Source organism: Python bivittatus, unplaced genomic scaffold (assembly GCF_059951505.1).
Source record: "Python bivittatus isolate LINGU-HERP-01145 unplaced genomic scaffold, Pbiv_v1 ctg000430_np1212, whole genome shotgun sequence".
NCBI lineage: Eukaryota > Metazoa > Chordata > Lepidosauria > Squamata > Pythonidae > Python > Python bivittatus.
The window spans coordinates 5,255,800-5,269,866 of NW_028277071.1; the positions used below are offsets into that span (position 1 = coordinate 5,255,800).

The window sequence follows — 14,067 nt, forward strand, 5'->3', positions numbered from 1 at the left end:
CTTATCACTTATTTTGTGCATTATTCAACTTCTTTTGGTCAAAGCAGTATCTTCCCAGCATCTTGGCTGCTGCTGCATGAACATCTTTGTTTCTCAAGGTGTAAATGATAGGGTTGAGCAAGAGAGTAATCACAATGTAAAATACAGCAATTTGTTTGTCAAAATCAGAAGTTGAGCCAGACCTAGGGATCATGTACATAGAGACAACAGTTCCATAGAACATAGTAACAACAATGAGGTGGGAAGCACATGTGGAGAAGGCCTTCTGCCATCTAGAGGTTGACTGCATTTGTAACACAGAGTGAAGAATGAGCCCATAAGATATCAGGATAACCGAAATGGGAATTGGTAGGAGCAGTGCAGATGCCAAAAAAATTGTGTTGTCTGTGACATGAGGATCAGCACAGGAGAGTTTCAAAACAACTGGCAACTCACAGAAGAAGTGGTTGATGTGATTAGGACCACAAAATGGAAGACTGAGAGCATAGCCCAGATTTACTGAACCAAGAAAGAATGCACTTGCCCAGCTGATAAAGGTGAGTTGAAACTGGCGCCATTTGCCCATAGCAATACTGTACAGCAAGGGTTGACAGATGGCCAAATAGCGGTCATAAGCCATGGCAGCTAGGAGAAGACATTCAGTGCCACCAAGACATGATGCAATATACATCTGAATGACACAATGGGTGAAGGAGATGGTTCCATTGCCAGCCATGAGGTGAGCCAACATCTGGGGCAAAGTGCTGGTGACGTAACAGATCTCTAAAGTGGATAGCTGACTTAAAAAGGAGTACATGGGTGTATGGAGGGAGGAGTCAGTCCACACAAGCAGGATAATCACCAGGTTGCCCATAATGGTAAGCAAGTAGATGAGAAGGATGACCACAAAGACCAGGATCTGTGTCTTACGCTCACTGGGGAGACCCACCAAAATGAACTCTGTAACAGTTGTGAGGTTCATAGAGGCCATTTTGGCTTCCTGTCTGCAGGGAAAATGAAAGAGGGAAGCAATGGTATTCTGTAATAATGAAACACATAAAGCTTGAGATTAATCATGCTGTCTACAGTCTTTGGATCACAATTTCAAAGCTGGCTTCAGATGAGACAGGTTCAATCACTTTTCAGGCTTATTGGATAGCACAAATGGAGTCTTTTAACAAGACTGAAAGAGCGCTTATATCCACTTTGTTTCATACTGAAGCATTTGTAAATGCTTCAGTAATATACAAAATACTCATATGAAATAGACTGTCTTGAAAGTTTCAAAAAGGTATGAGAAAACGAATTGTTATGTGACCCCCGAATATCTTCTATTTATTTAGGACCATTTTATATTGTATTTTTAATTGATTTTAACTTCTTTGTAAACCACTCAGAGTCATTTTTTAATGAGATGGGCAGTGACAAATTTGATATATAAATAAAAAATAAAAATAAAATTGGAATCTGAATTCCACACATATACTTGTGATCTCTTTATGGTACAAAATTCCTTTCAAATTTATCTCAGTAAGGCATGAAGAACTGACCATAAAAATAATTTTGCGTTCCTCTCAAAAATGACTTCATAGCAGTCAAAATCTTTCTGTGTTAGATGTAATCAAACTGAGACATATTAACATCTCTAAGGGAAATGTACATTTAATGATTTACTTTGGTTGAAAGTTTTTGAGGAAATTGAAAATAGTACTCAACAAACTGGAAATTAATCTATCGTAGGTTTATTAATATATTTCTCAACATGTGTAAATTCTTGCAACACAAGATACTATTTCAAGAGTTCTTTTTTTCCTGTTACCTTCAAGATTTACTACTACAAAATATTAGAACATGAAAATGCATCATTCTTTGGAGCCATGGCTTTTAGAAATGTGAAAAATGACATTGACTGAAAAATTAAAAGTCTTTAAACATGGATATTTAAAATGGTTATATTTCACATTAAGTTCAGGAATATGTATATCATTATTCATGTATATGTTTTTCCTCCTTTTTATTATTTTGCATCCCCTGGATGCAATATATTTTAGGTAATAAACAAGAATAACTTTTAAAAAATTAAAAGCTGTCACTCAAGAGTTCATTTTGCATACTAAATTACACTTTTGTGTTAATTATCTAGTAATATTTTATTATTGATCTCTTTTTATTTATTCTAAGATATAAATTTGAGGATCCTCTATAGATAGAGATCCTGATACATTATGTGTAACTTAAAGACAAGTTAAGAAGATAGAATCTCTTTTTAAGGTCAAAAGGGACGACAACAAACATATCAGACTCAGACTCTGACTCTGAAGAAACTGCTCCAGCTGAATCAGTGGAAGAGTCTGAGTCCTGGGCCGTGACGAAACAAGAGCTTAAATTCATTTTCAAAATAGTCTTACCTTTATAAAACTGGCAACTACATGAAAAAGTCAGTGTCCTTTTCTCGGTTACATTTTTTGGAAGTGGTTTGCCATTGTGGTGTTCTTCCTAGGGCTGAGAGAGAGCAACTGACCCAAGTCACCAGCTGGCTTTGTCCTCCAGTTCAGGTCCTTTAACCACTATACCAAACTGGTTCTCTTTACCCTCATAATCATCTAAATTATTCCTCACCAGTGAAGGAAACTTCTTACTAGTTTATGTTGACATATAAGTGAAAATGGCTGTGTTTTTTAGAAAACATGATCTTCAAAACTTATATAGCAGGACTTCAGGTAAAACCTAAGTCATCTTGCACATGAGAGCTGCTCCAGAGCTTCCAATCCAGCATTAATTTCTGACATACTGGCAAAGGCAGGCTCTTGATAACCTGGCTATTAGTAGCAAAAAGCATAGAGAATTACCTGGCAGCAAAATATGAAGATGTGACTATCTTCTGGGCTTTCAACATACAATCATTGTATACTAGATAGATAGATAGATAGATAGATAGATAGATAGATAGATAGATAGATAGATAGATAGATAGATAGATAGATAGATAGATGGATGGATGGATGGATGGATGGATGGATGGATGGATGGATGGATGGATGGATGGATGGATGGATGGATGAGATAATGTACTCCGTAGCTGCCTATTTTTCAGTGTTGGATCCTAGATTAGGAGGAAACTATCAATTCTAATATTCTGAGGAGATCACTAACTGCTAGAACGCAGTCAGAAAATATTTTATTCAGTGTAGTCCATGAAGCCCAACATGGTTGATTTTGCACCTTGGAGTATCAGCTGTGTCCTCAATTCTATCAGCTGGAGAAAGGAGGAATTTTGAATATGGAATCCTGCACTGTAGTATTAAACTCTGGGTCTTCAACCATTCTGGCAGATGTTTCTTTGATGAACGTATAGCATTTCAAATGGGGATCAGGATTAACATGGCTTGTTAATCATCTAATGATTTGAGGCATCAGAAGATAGACATTGTGCTGTGGAGGGCTGTCTCTCTTTGTGCCTTGTTAAAGCTGTGATGATCCATAAGAGAAGGACGATAGATATTCTCATGGAAAAGTTCTGATCCCTTTGAAAGTTTCTTCTAGATCATTATCAAACTCCTGCTCTAAGCCCAACAGTTTGCTTCCTTTGGGGTTAATTTAGCAAATTAGAAACAAAACAATTATTTGATATTTCCAAAAACAGTTTCCACAGAAATAAAGAGTATTTGCCAAAAAAACCAAAAAAATTGTAGCGACCCACAACAAGTGTTATTGTGAATAGACTGGTGTGGTGGAGAAGGATTAATTGTTCATGGAGTCCTCCAACATTTATCATTATGATAATCACCACAGATTGATTCAAAGGTCAAAAGCCGTGTTCCTCTTAAAACTTTTTCTGGTGTGGCCACAGCTCCCTTCCTTAACTTCCAATTATTTTTGGTACAGAAGTTTAAAATTATACTTAATGGTTTTAAGGATCAAAGAGATGGAACAAGATTATTGGAAGGGCATTATCAGTGTATAGAACGGGGGGAAGGAATCAGTGGGATTTAACTAAAAATGACTCTAAAAATAGCAATAAAAATATATCTAGGCACATGTCTTTCTGCTCTGATTACATCCACTTTACTCCCTGCATCTCCAGTATGGAGCACTCCACACATTTGACTAGACCTATATGTGGCCCTCAGAGGTGTACACTTTGGGCTGCCAAATTTGGAAAGGAGATCTAATGGAAGAAGGCAGCGGAAATTACCAGAGGGCTCAGACACCTCCTTTACTAGAAAAGGCTAGGATTTCTGGCACTCTTTAAGTTGAGAAAGAAGCTATGGACAAGGGACGTGGCTGAGAAGTATAACATCAGACATGGCATGAAGAAAGTGGCCAGAGAGTTTTTATCCATCTCTCCAAGCATTAGAACTAGGGGTCATCCAAAAACACTGATTGGAAGGAGATCTGGACAGCACTTCTTCACAAAGCACACAACCTGGAATTCATTACCACAAAACAGGATGAAGGCCTCTAATGTGGGCGGCTTTAAGAAGGAAGTGTTTAAATTCATGGAGGGTCAGATTGTCAAGGGCAATGAATCTTGACCACTCAAAGATGCCTCCAGGCTGGGGGCAAGATGGTTCAGTTTAGTAGTTGCAAAGGAACTTGGCAGGAGAGGGTATGTCTCTTTCTCCTGCTTATGAGCTGTTATGTTTCCAGGGGAAACAAAATGCTGGACTAAGGTCAGCCTTGGTCTGATCCTTCTCTTCAGAGAGATTAAACATCTCTGTTTGTTTCCAGGGGACACAGAGAAGATGCCTTTGGACTTATGTATGGTTTGGGAGCTTTCCTCAGGCATCTGATATATAACACAGAGGTAAAAAGAGGACAAGAAAACTATTCAAGGGCTCAAATACCTTCCTTACCAAAAAAAAAAAAAAAAAAAGATTAAAACATTTGGGACCCTTTAGCATGTAAAAAGACTAGTGAAGGAAGACATAATTGAGGTCTACAAAGTCATGTATGGCATGGAGAAAGTGAAAGTCTTTCTCACTCTCTCAAAACTCTAGGGCCAGGGGTCATCCAATGAAACCAACTGGAAATAGGTTTAGAACAGACCAAAAAAAAGGTTTCCTTCACAGAGCACATAATTAATTGGTGGAATTAATTAACAACCATATCTCAGAAGGGCCACCAACCTGCATGGCCTTATAAGGTTGATAAGGGGATTAGATAAATTCATGGAGGACAGGTTTATCAAAGACTATTTGTCTTGAAGTTTAAATGTTACTCTGGGATGAGGGCCGCATGGTATATCTATGCTCCAGCTGGCCCATTTTTGAGCAGTTTCATAACTTATTCCCAAAGATCTATTCCTGTATCCAGCTCTGAAAAGATTTACAGTGAGAGAAACTGGATTATGATATTTTGTTGTTGTTCTTCAGGTTAATCTTGAAGGAATTGTTCTTGACTCCTGGTGACCACACGAACAAGTCAATGCAGTGGTCCCCTAGCTTCTAGTTCAACAGACGTATATGAAAGTCGGTTTGGTCTAATGGTTAAGGCACAGGACTAGAGGCATGGAAACCTAAGTCATGCCTTAAGCACAGAAGCCAGCTGGGTGACTTTGAGCCAGTCATTTTCTCTCATTCATTAAAAAAAAAAAAAAAAAAGGATAATGGCAAACTACTTCTGAAATGTTGTATGGACCTGTCCATGTAGTCACCAGGAGTCACAATTGGTTCAAAGAATCATAATACACGCACATGATATTTTGTAGAATATCCTACAAAATGCAGCTTAAGAAATATTAAGACTTAAAATCTGTAAAACCATTTATTGCGTCTATTATCCTACTTTAGACACATTACGTAAGGCCTAGCTTTTGGGAGAAGGCTGTAATGCTGGGAAGAAAGAGAAGAAAAAGATGACCAGCAAAAAGGTGAATGGACTCAGTAATGTTGTCCTGGTAGTTTTAACCCAGGACAAGGAAAGGCACGGGGCAAGCCCCCTGGCTTCATTTGCATCAACTGCTGGCAGGAAAAAGGACCACACATTGCTCTCCCCCTACAGTGAGTGCGTATGTGGGAGGAGGCAAGTTTTGACAAACAGCTAGAAGGGCAGGCTTAGTTCCCTGTCAAAATCTGGTACTGAGACCACTGATCTGTGGTACAGGTGGCATATGCCAGGGTGGTGGAGGCTGCCTGATGAAAGCGCTGGGGGGGCGGGTAGCATGAAGTGGAAGAGATTTTAATTCACCGCATGCTCCCCAGCACCTATCAGCTACTTTTAAACACAGGTTTTGTGCTGTTCTAGATGTTTTGAATATAGTTTCAGTGCATTTCAGAAGAGTACTGTCAGAAGAATCAGACAACTTCTTTTCCCATGGTTCGTACCGAAGCTGGGAACCCAATAAAACACACCAGATGATCAGAGGAAGTAAATGAAAATAAGTTTATTCAAGGATGTAAATAATATTGGATGGCAGCTGCAATGGATTGCTCCTGTTTCCCTTCTTATAGGTTTTTATTTTAAAAATTTAGCCAATCATTATCAATACAATGGAATGTGTTAGCTTATTACAAACAAATGTTTATCTTAGAGTTAAAGCAGATGCCTCCTTATTTATAGTTAGAACAGATGTCTCCTTATCTAGAGCTAAAACAAATGTCTCCCTAAATGGGCATTTTATCTTTCCTATACATATATTTTTTTATGCATAAGATATATGTCTTCCTTTACATGGGTTTTGCTGTGATGTGCTTATTTATTTATAATGGCAGGAGCCAGACTTTCCTTTTATAAAATTATGTTACTATTGCCTATACAATGATCCTTAATTTAAACTTATTGTTAACATATAAGAAAAATATTCCAACAGTACTAAAGCCATTTTTAAAAGCAGTCTGATTAACAGTAGCATGAAAGACAACTACACGGTCCAATGGGAGAGCGCCTTGCCACTTCACTGTGCAACCAGCCCTCCCCTCTCATGCCTGTTGACTTTGTCTTGAGTTATTACTCAATATGAATTTTGCATTTAAAAGACTCTCTCCCACATCACCATGCCACCACCCCAACACTGGTTAGTTGTTGCTTGGCTGATTGTCCAGTGCTGGTGGGTTATATCCCCTGGGCTGGGCAGGGTGGCAGGAGAAGCAGAAAGTACAAAGTCTCTGATCATAGAAGCAGAGAAAAAGAAGCTGATGTACAGCTAAAATCCTGTAGCTAATATTTAATCTTAACAGGTGCAGAAGCAATTCCTAGAGAATGACTCTTTAACACTCATCAGGAGATATTCTTGAGCTCAGGGTGGCACTCCAAAAAGTATGACCCCTCATTTCAATCTTTCTTTAGAAAATTATGGGGGTAGAGTTTGAGATAGATAAATGATAGATAGATAGATAGATAGATAGATAGATAGATAGATAGATAGATAGATAGATAGATAGACAGACAGACAGACAGACAGACAGACAGACAGACAGACAGACAGGTAGGCAGGCAGGCAGGCAGGCAGGCAGGCAGGCAGGCAGGCAGGCAGGCAGGCAGGCAGGCAGGCAGGCAGACAATTATGTGCCATCAAGTCATTTTTGACTCCTAGTAACCACATAGATAGATTTTCTCCATGATAGATAGATATATAGATAGATATACAAAGATAGGGATAGAAAGATAGATAGACAGACAGACAGATAGACAGGCAGAGAGACAATAGAATAGAGAGAGAGAAATATATACATACATGCAGTAGGTAGAAATTTCATGGCAGTCTAGGGAGCTCATGGTACTATCAGGATTTAATTTCTGCCAAATTATGCTCCATTCCTTCCATATCTGTAAGGTGTAAGCAGCTGGCTATTGGTATTAATTTGTATGTCAAGAATAAGAAGTTTTTATTAATTAATGTTTGCCTCCCCTCCTCCAGCCCCTGGTAAATTGCTAACTCAAACCAATGACGTGGTTTAAGATTACACTGAATATTGGCAGCTGACTGTATGGTGAAGGGTTGCACCCTGCAGTGACAGGCAGATCTCTCTCTCTTTTGTTTCCTCTCCCCCCTCCCTCCCTCCCTCTTTTTCCTACCCCACCTAGCTTAACCTTGTGGACTTCCCAGCCACCACCATCAGTCCCCTGCTCTCTAGACTGATTCAGCACTCCAAGCTGGGAATTACTTCAGAGATGGATGGTGAAGGTGGTGGTGGATATTGGTTTGTTGGTTTCCTTGTTTATTGAGTTTATTTCCCATCACAGCCTCATGACTGTCAGTGGTATAGAAGGCATGAACAGAAAGAATTAAAACATCCAGGGTAAGACTGAAAGTCAGGCAACTCAGGCATCATTATTTTTGTACAGAGAATAAAAATAAACTAAGCACATATATCATGGCCATAAAAATGTAAAGAAATAAAATTATTATTATTGTTATTATTATTATTTAAAAGTGGCACAATATCACTGGAATGCTTTTGGAAAAGGTAAGTTTTTAATAACTGTCTGAAAGCCATCAAGGAATGGGGTAGCCTGATCTCTACAAGGAGAATATTCCACAACACTGGTCCTGTTATTGAAAAGCAGCAGCTTCTATCCTCAGCTCCCCTCACATCCTAGACCATGAGGAGACCATGAGGAGTCTCTCCTTATATGATGTAGTAGGTTGGGCTGATCCAGGACATGGGGGAGCCTGGTTTGAAAGACCTGGATGCTCCCATTACCAAAAGCAGAATGGCCCTGAAAAATGGTGTTCTGGGACCAGAAGGGAGGGAGTTCCCCAAAGCAGCCTCAAGTGGTCAACAGGAGTGGGACAGTTCCCAGCTGCTTAACTGTATCATCAGTCACATTGTGGATGAAGCATCATGTCCATAACCAAATTTGTGTCAGAAAAGGAGGAAAAATGCTACTTTAAAACTGGAACAGCTAAAGATTACTATAAGCTGCCCCTAGGTGGATAGGAGTGAGATGAAGGCAGTATCATGAGGACATGTCACATAGAAATTGTTACCAGGACTAACTAACTGGGCTTTGGTGCTCCCACAACATAGCTGACTGAATGGGGGGTTGTGGAAGTTTGGGGGAGGCTGTTGGAAGTGATCTCATAAAGATGGTAAAAGTTTTCTGGATCAATCAGCCCTTCTGCTCAACACCTTTCTCTGTAGAGCCTTGGCCACTGCAGCATGGACATCCTTGTTCCTCAAAGTGTAGATGACTGGGTTCAAGAGAGGAGTGATCACCACATAAAAAATAGAAACATATTTGTCAAAGCTGGGGTCTCTAGGTGACCGGACTCTCATATACAGAGCAATGAGGCATCCATAAAACATGACAACCACCATTAAGTGTGAGGCACAGGTGGAGAAAGCCTTGCTCCGGCCAGCACCTGACTTCATGTCCACCACCGTCATCATGACAAGGCCATAAGAGATCAGAATGGCAGTGAATGGGGCCAGCAAAATAATAACTCCTGACCCCAAAATAATAGTCTCTGTGAAATGTGTATCCATGCAGGCAAGCCTCAGCACCATCTCAAACTCACAGAAGAAATGGTTGATGTCATGAGGACCACAGAACGGGAGGCGCATAATGAAGGCAGTGATAATCCCAGAAATGAGAAAGGCTCCCAGCCATGAAGCTGCACCAAGCATCAAATAGCGTCTCCTGTTCATGGTCACTGCATAAACCAAGGGATAGCAGATAGCCAGGTATCGGTCGTAAGCCATTGCTGCCAGTAGCAGCCCTTCAGTGCACCCCAGTGAACATGTGAAATACATCTGAGTTATGCAACGTTTGAATGAGATTTTCCCATTCCCAGCCAGCAGATGAGTCAAGGTCTGGGGCACAATGCTGGTTACAAATCCCATCTCCAACACGGAGAGGTTGGTGAGGAAAAAGTACATGGGGGTATGGAGTCGGGAATCTGACTGCACCAATATGGTGATCAGAAGGTTGCCTAACATAGTGAGTATGTAGGTAGTGAAAATGACTACAAAGAGGGCAATCTGCATCCTTTGGTCATTGCTGAGTCCCACAAAGACAATTCCAGTTATAGAAGTGTGATTCCCAGACCATGTTTTACTTTGCAACCTGCAGAGGAAATACCAGAGCAAGATTTAACAAATACTTTCCCATGAATCCACCACCTTGGTTATCTGTTATGTCTTTCTGCACTTATCCTCCACCAAAGAGGAAGCCAGGGGAGGCACAACTGTACCCTACTGCACAATAACATCAATTACATATTGAAAATCATTTGTACCACAACAGCATGAAGCAATGGTTGCAAATAGCATAATTCTTATTATTTGCATGATGACATGATGATGTCATCATGGTTTCTATAGAATGCCTAGGGCTGATAGGAGTTTTAATTCAAAATACCTGGAAAACATGAAGCTGGGGGAAGCTACCATCCGGTTCACTAATTTTCTCCAACCTCATTATCTTCCATGCTATTTGAAAATCCTGAAAAGTAGAGTTGAATAGATTTGGAAGAACCCAATTGGGAAAGGGCTGTTTATTATATCCATATAGAGCTCTAAAACAGGTTGTGCCTTGTATTCCAACCTAAGGAAATGTACACATTGCATTCTTGCATTTTTTCATAATGCTTATCTTTCTTGGGTTGTAAGATCCCATAACAAAATGCAAATCTGTTGTTGTCAAATAGAGGAATTGAACAGAAAAGGGTCAGTAGCTGGAAGCAGAAATGCTGTTGCAGACTCTCTTATTCAGGGTGCATAGAATTCAGTTCCTATTTTGTTTTTTTGTAGAACCCCATTTTGCAAGTGCAACCTGGTGCAAAATAGTAGTTCAGAAGTAGGAACAAACCCTCAGAATTAGGAAAATGGTACCTCCAAGCACGTGTTCAGTCCCATTCCTTTGTAAAAGAACTGTATAACCATGAGTACATGGTTCTATTTTACACACAAAAAATCCACTATTAAATCACTACACAGTAACATTCTTTGAGTCTTTCTCAGTTTGCTCCTAATCATGACAACATATGTTTTCTGCCATGTCCCCATGACATTGCCTTCATCTCATCTCCAGCCCAGTAAGATAGATTGAAGTTGTTCTTAGGTATATTGGTATTAAAGTAGTATTTCCCTCTTATTCAGATCCCATCCAAAGGCAGTTTCAAGATGTGTAAAAATCTGTTAGGCTTTGCCACCCCGTACCTTGGAAGAAAGTTAGAAGTTGGCAATGACTGGGAACTAAAGCAGATGTTGGGGTAATTTTCTGCTGATTGAAGGACAGATGGACAATGCTTCAGCTTAGCATGGGAGAAAGGCCCTTGCTGTCAGCAAGCTAATGTTTGTGTCCTTCCCCTCCCCCCCCCCCAATAACACAGATACATCTTTTTTCTGTTGTCACTGCTAAGCATCTGGAGATCAGGAAACTATGGCTGTTGTGTTGCAAATCACTCAGAGATACACACCAATATACACAATTTCTCTCTATCCTTGTTGATAATGACTACTTTTGATAGCATCAGGACCTTCTGAAGATCAGTCAAGAGATATTACACAGTTGCTTTATTTTCAAGGGGAGGAAGGAAGGAAGGAAGGAAGGAAGGAAGGAAGGAAGGAAGGAAGGAAGGAAGGAAGGAAGGAAGGAAGGAAGGAAGGAAGGAAGGAAGGAAGGAAGGAAGGAAGGAAGATTGTACAATAGATGACATAAATTAGATCTCCATAAAATTAAGTTATAAAATGACATGATAACAACCCCATCTGAAACATCCTACAGGCAATTTCATAGAGAAACTAAGAAAGTGAGTTGACAAAATTATTATTAATCTTCTCTGTAGTCAGAGGGAAGTGGCAAAAGTAGAAAATAATGGAGGCATTCTGTGAAATACATCTACAAAGATTTTTAATTCTCCAGATTTTTGCAGTCCAGAAGTGTTATCCTATTCAATATGCATATTTGAAATACGATTATATTATAATACCCAAATATTAATCCCATCACACACTAATCTAGAATTGTCATCTGTGCCCTTCTTATAGGTAGTGGCTACTGCATCTCTGGAATATCTCAACACTTGAGGAAATGAGATGAAAAGGCATCAACCAAAGCAATCTATCAAAGAGAAAGCCAAAGTTCGTTATACATGACCTACAGAAATTTAAACTGGGGACTGGACTGCCTTACTTTTGGAAGAGACAACACTGAGGAAAAGGTGATAAGGATCCATGCACAGGTGCTCAAGAAATATTTTAGGTAAATGGCAGAGACTTACCTTGGCATAATCACAATTCTTTTTGTGAAAAAATCCATTTTATAAACATTGTCTTCTGTGGCAACTCCAAGGAATGATAAGGTCCTTTGTATAATTTGTATTACAGGTGAAGATACAGCACATATGGGCCCACGCACTGAGACTACGTAGTTAGTTACTTGTGATTGTGTTTCAGACTGTCTTACATGAAGCACACTCCTGTGACAGTACTGTTTAAGAGAACATTGACACTGTTGCCCAACAAACAATACTTTGGAGAAGACTTCTCTGCAATGGCAAATATTTCTCTTGATGGACCTCTTCTGATGATGCTCAGGCTTTCCAGAAAGTTTCCACCTCAGATAAATCAAATGCGCTTCAGAAAAGGATGTATGAAACTTTCTCCTATTCTGGGCATGGAATGGACTTGATTTTGAAAGATCAGAAAACCAGCGAGGTGGACATTCTCGACACAATTAACCTTTAGAATTCATTACCACCAGAAGAGGCATCAACGAGTAGTAACAAGAGTGAGGAGGATCAATGCATAGCTTTGTTTGGAACAGGATAATTGAAATTTCTGAACCTGTCATTCCTGGCCGTTTCTTCAACAATATTGGCCTTTACTTTCAGAATGATCTCAAACTGTTCAAAATTTAAGAAGGGATGGATTTTGCAGTTTTCTTCTGATGATCGACCTGGCAGCCCACTATTCACCTTTATGAAAAATGGAATGAAAATTTCTTGTCCAGGGATCTTTCTGTAATCTGTCCACTATAACATATTTAAGATATTTGTACATATCTAGGCAATAAAGATTACTGAACGGGGACCTATCACTGCTCTTAAGTAATTTTCTGTGTACAGAGGCAAAAAAACCCTCATTAGTAGTTCTATATCCCTGAGGTTTTAATTTATTGTATTTAATGAAACAGCAATAATGAGTCATATTAAATTGTTTCTTTCCAGTTGGGCAGGTATGGGCAATTTGCTTCCAAGGCCACATAGAGCCTTGGAACAATCCCCCCCACCTCTTTTTTTGTTTATTTCCTGGTCTACACAGCTCCTTTTGACCACAATCACTGAAAAATAGTCTTGAGGTTCCCCCATCATTTTAAAGTAGGCAACCCAGGAAAATGCAATACATGTAGTCCTTGGGTTACAATAGCAACTGGGACCAGAATTGCTGTCACTCAGCAATGCAGTCGTAAAGCGTGACATCATGTGATCGCATTGCTTAGCAACTGCAGTCCTGGTTGCCGTTGTAACCCCAGGACCACACAGGTCATTAAGCAGGAAAAGACGGGAGTCCCAGGCAAGAAATGCAAGGAGATGGGAGATGCTGGGGGTGGGGGAGTGCTGTGGGCAGGTGCTGTGGGGTGTGGGAGGGCCTGTAGAGGCCATGGGCGGGTCGGCGTAGGCCAAAGGAGGGCCAGTGAAGGCTGCGGGAGGGATGGGGTGCCCCGGAGTACGAGATTCCTGAGATCTCGTATTCCGTAGCAGGATACTTAGGAGAAAAAGCAGTGGGAGTAACTTATTAGAATGACTTGCAACCTTTCCTGCTGGCTTCCCCATTGACTTTGCCTGTGGGAAGCCAGCAGGGAAGGTCACAAATGGCGATAATGTGACCATGGCTATAGAAGAGTCCTGGTGACTTCATGGATGCTTCCATAATCTATGTTGGCAATGATACAAATTTGTTTTACTTCCCAGCTTGATGCTGCCCCCTTCTGTGACAGAGTATTTATAGCCTATGTTGCCACTCATTGGGGATCAGAAGCTTTGTTGGTCTTGAAGACATTGGCTGTTTTCAAACAACATGTTTATTCCATTGCCTGGGGTCATGGAATACATTAAAGTATAAAGTAGCCAAAAGAAATTGGATTCATACCCAATACTAAGCCACCCAAAACCCTAACTCTAACCAAACTTTGTATGTT

At 40.1% G+C, this 14,067-nt stretch overlaps 2 protein-coding genes across 2 annotated transcripts; both read right to left on the bottom strand.

Annotated features, from left to right (window-relative positions):
• Positions 1–4: 4 nt before the first annotated feature.
• LOC103050515 (olfactory receptor 2D3-like) lies at positions 5–970 on the bottom strand. Its single transcript, XM_007442793.1, has one exon. The coding sequence runs from the start codon at positions 968–970 to the stop codon at positions 5–7; it is 966 nt and encodes a 321-aa protein (XP_007442855.1).
• Positions 971–9,029: 8,059 nt separating this feature from the next.
• On the bottom strand, positions 9,030–12,156 carry LOC103050758 (olfactory receptor 2D3-like). The gene is made up of 2 exons (XM_007442794.2): positions 12,149–12,156; positions 9,030–9,990 (listed from the first exon to the last, which is right to left on the bottom strand). Exons 1-2 carry the CDS (start codon positions 12,154–12,156, stop codon positions 9,030–9,032), a joined length of 969 nt encoding a protein of 322 aa, XP_007442856.2.
• Between the last annotated feature and the right edge of the window lie 1,911 nt (positions 12,157–14,067).

Coding starts and splice junctions, on each gene's coding strand:
- LOC103050515 (XM_007442793.1), bottom strand. CDS start 970: ATGGCCTCTATGAACCTCACAACTGTTACAGAGTTCATTTTGGTGGGT.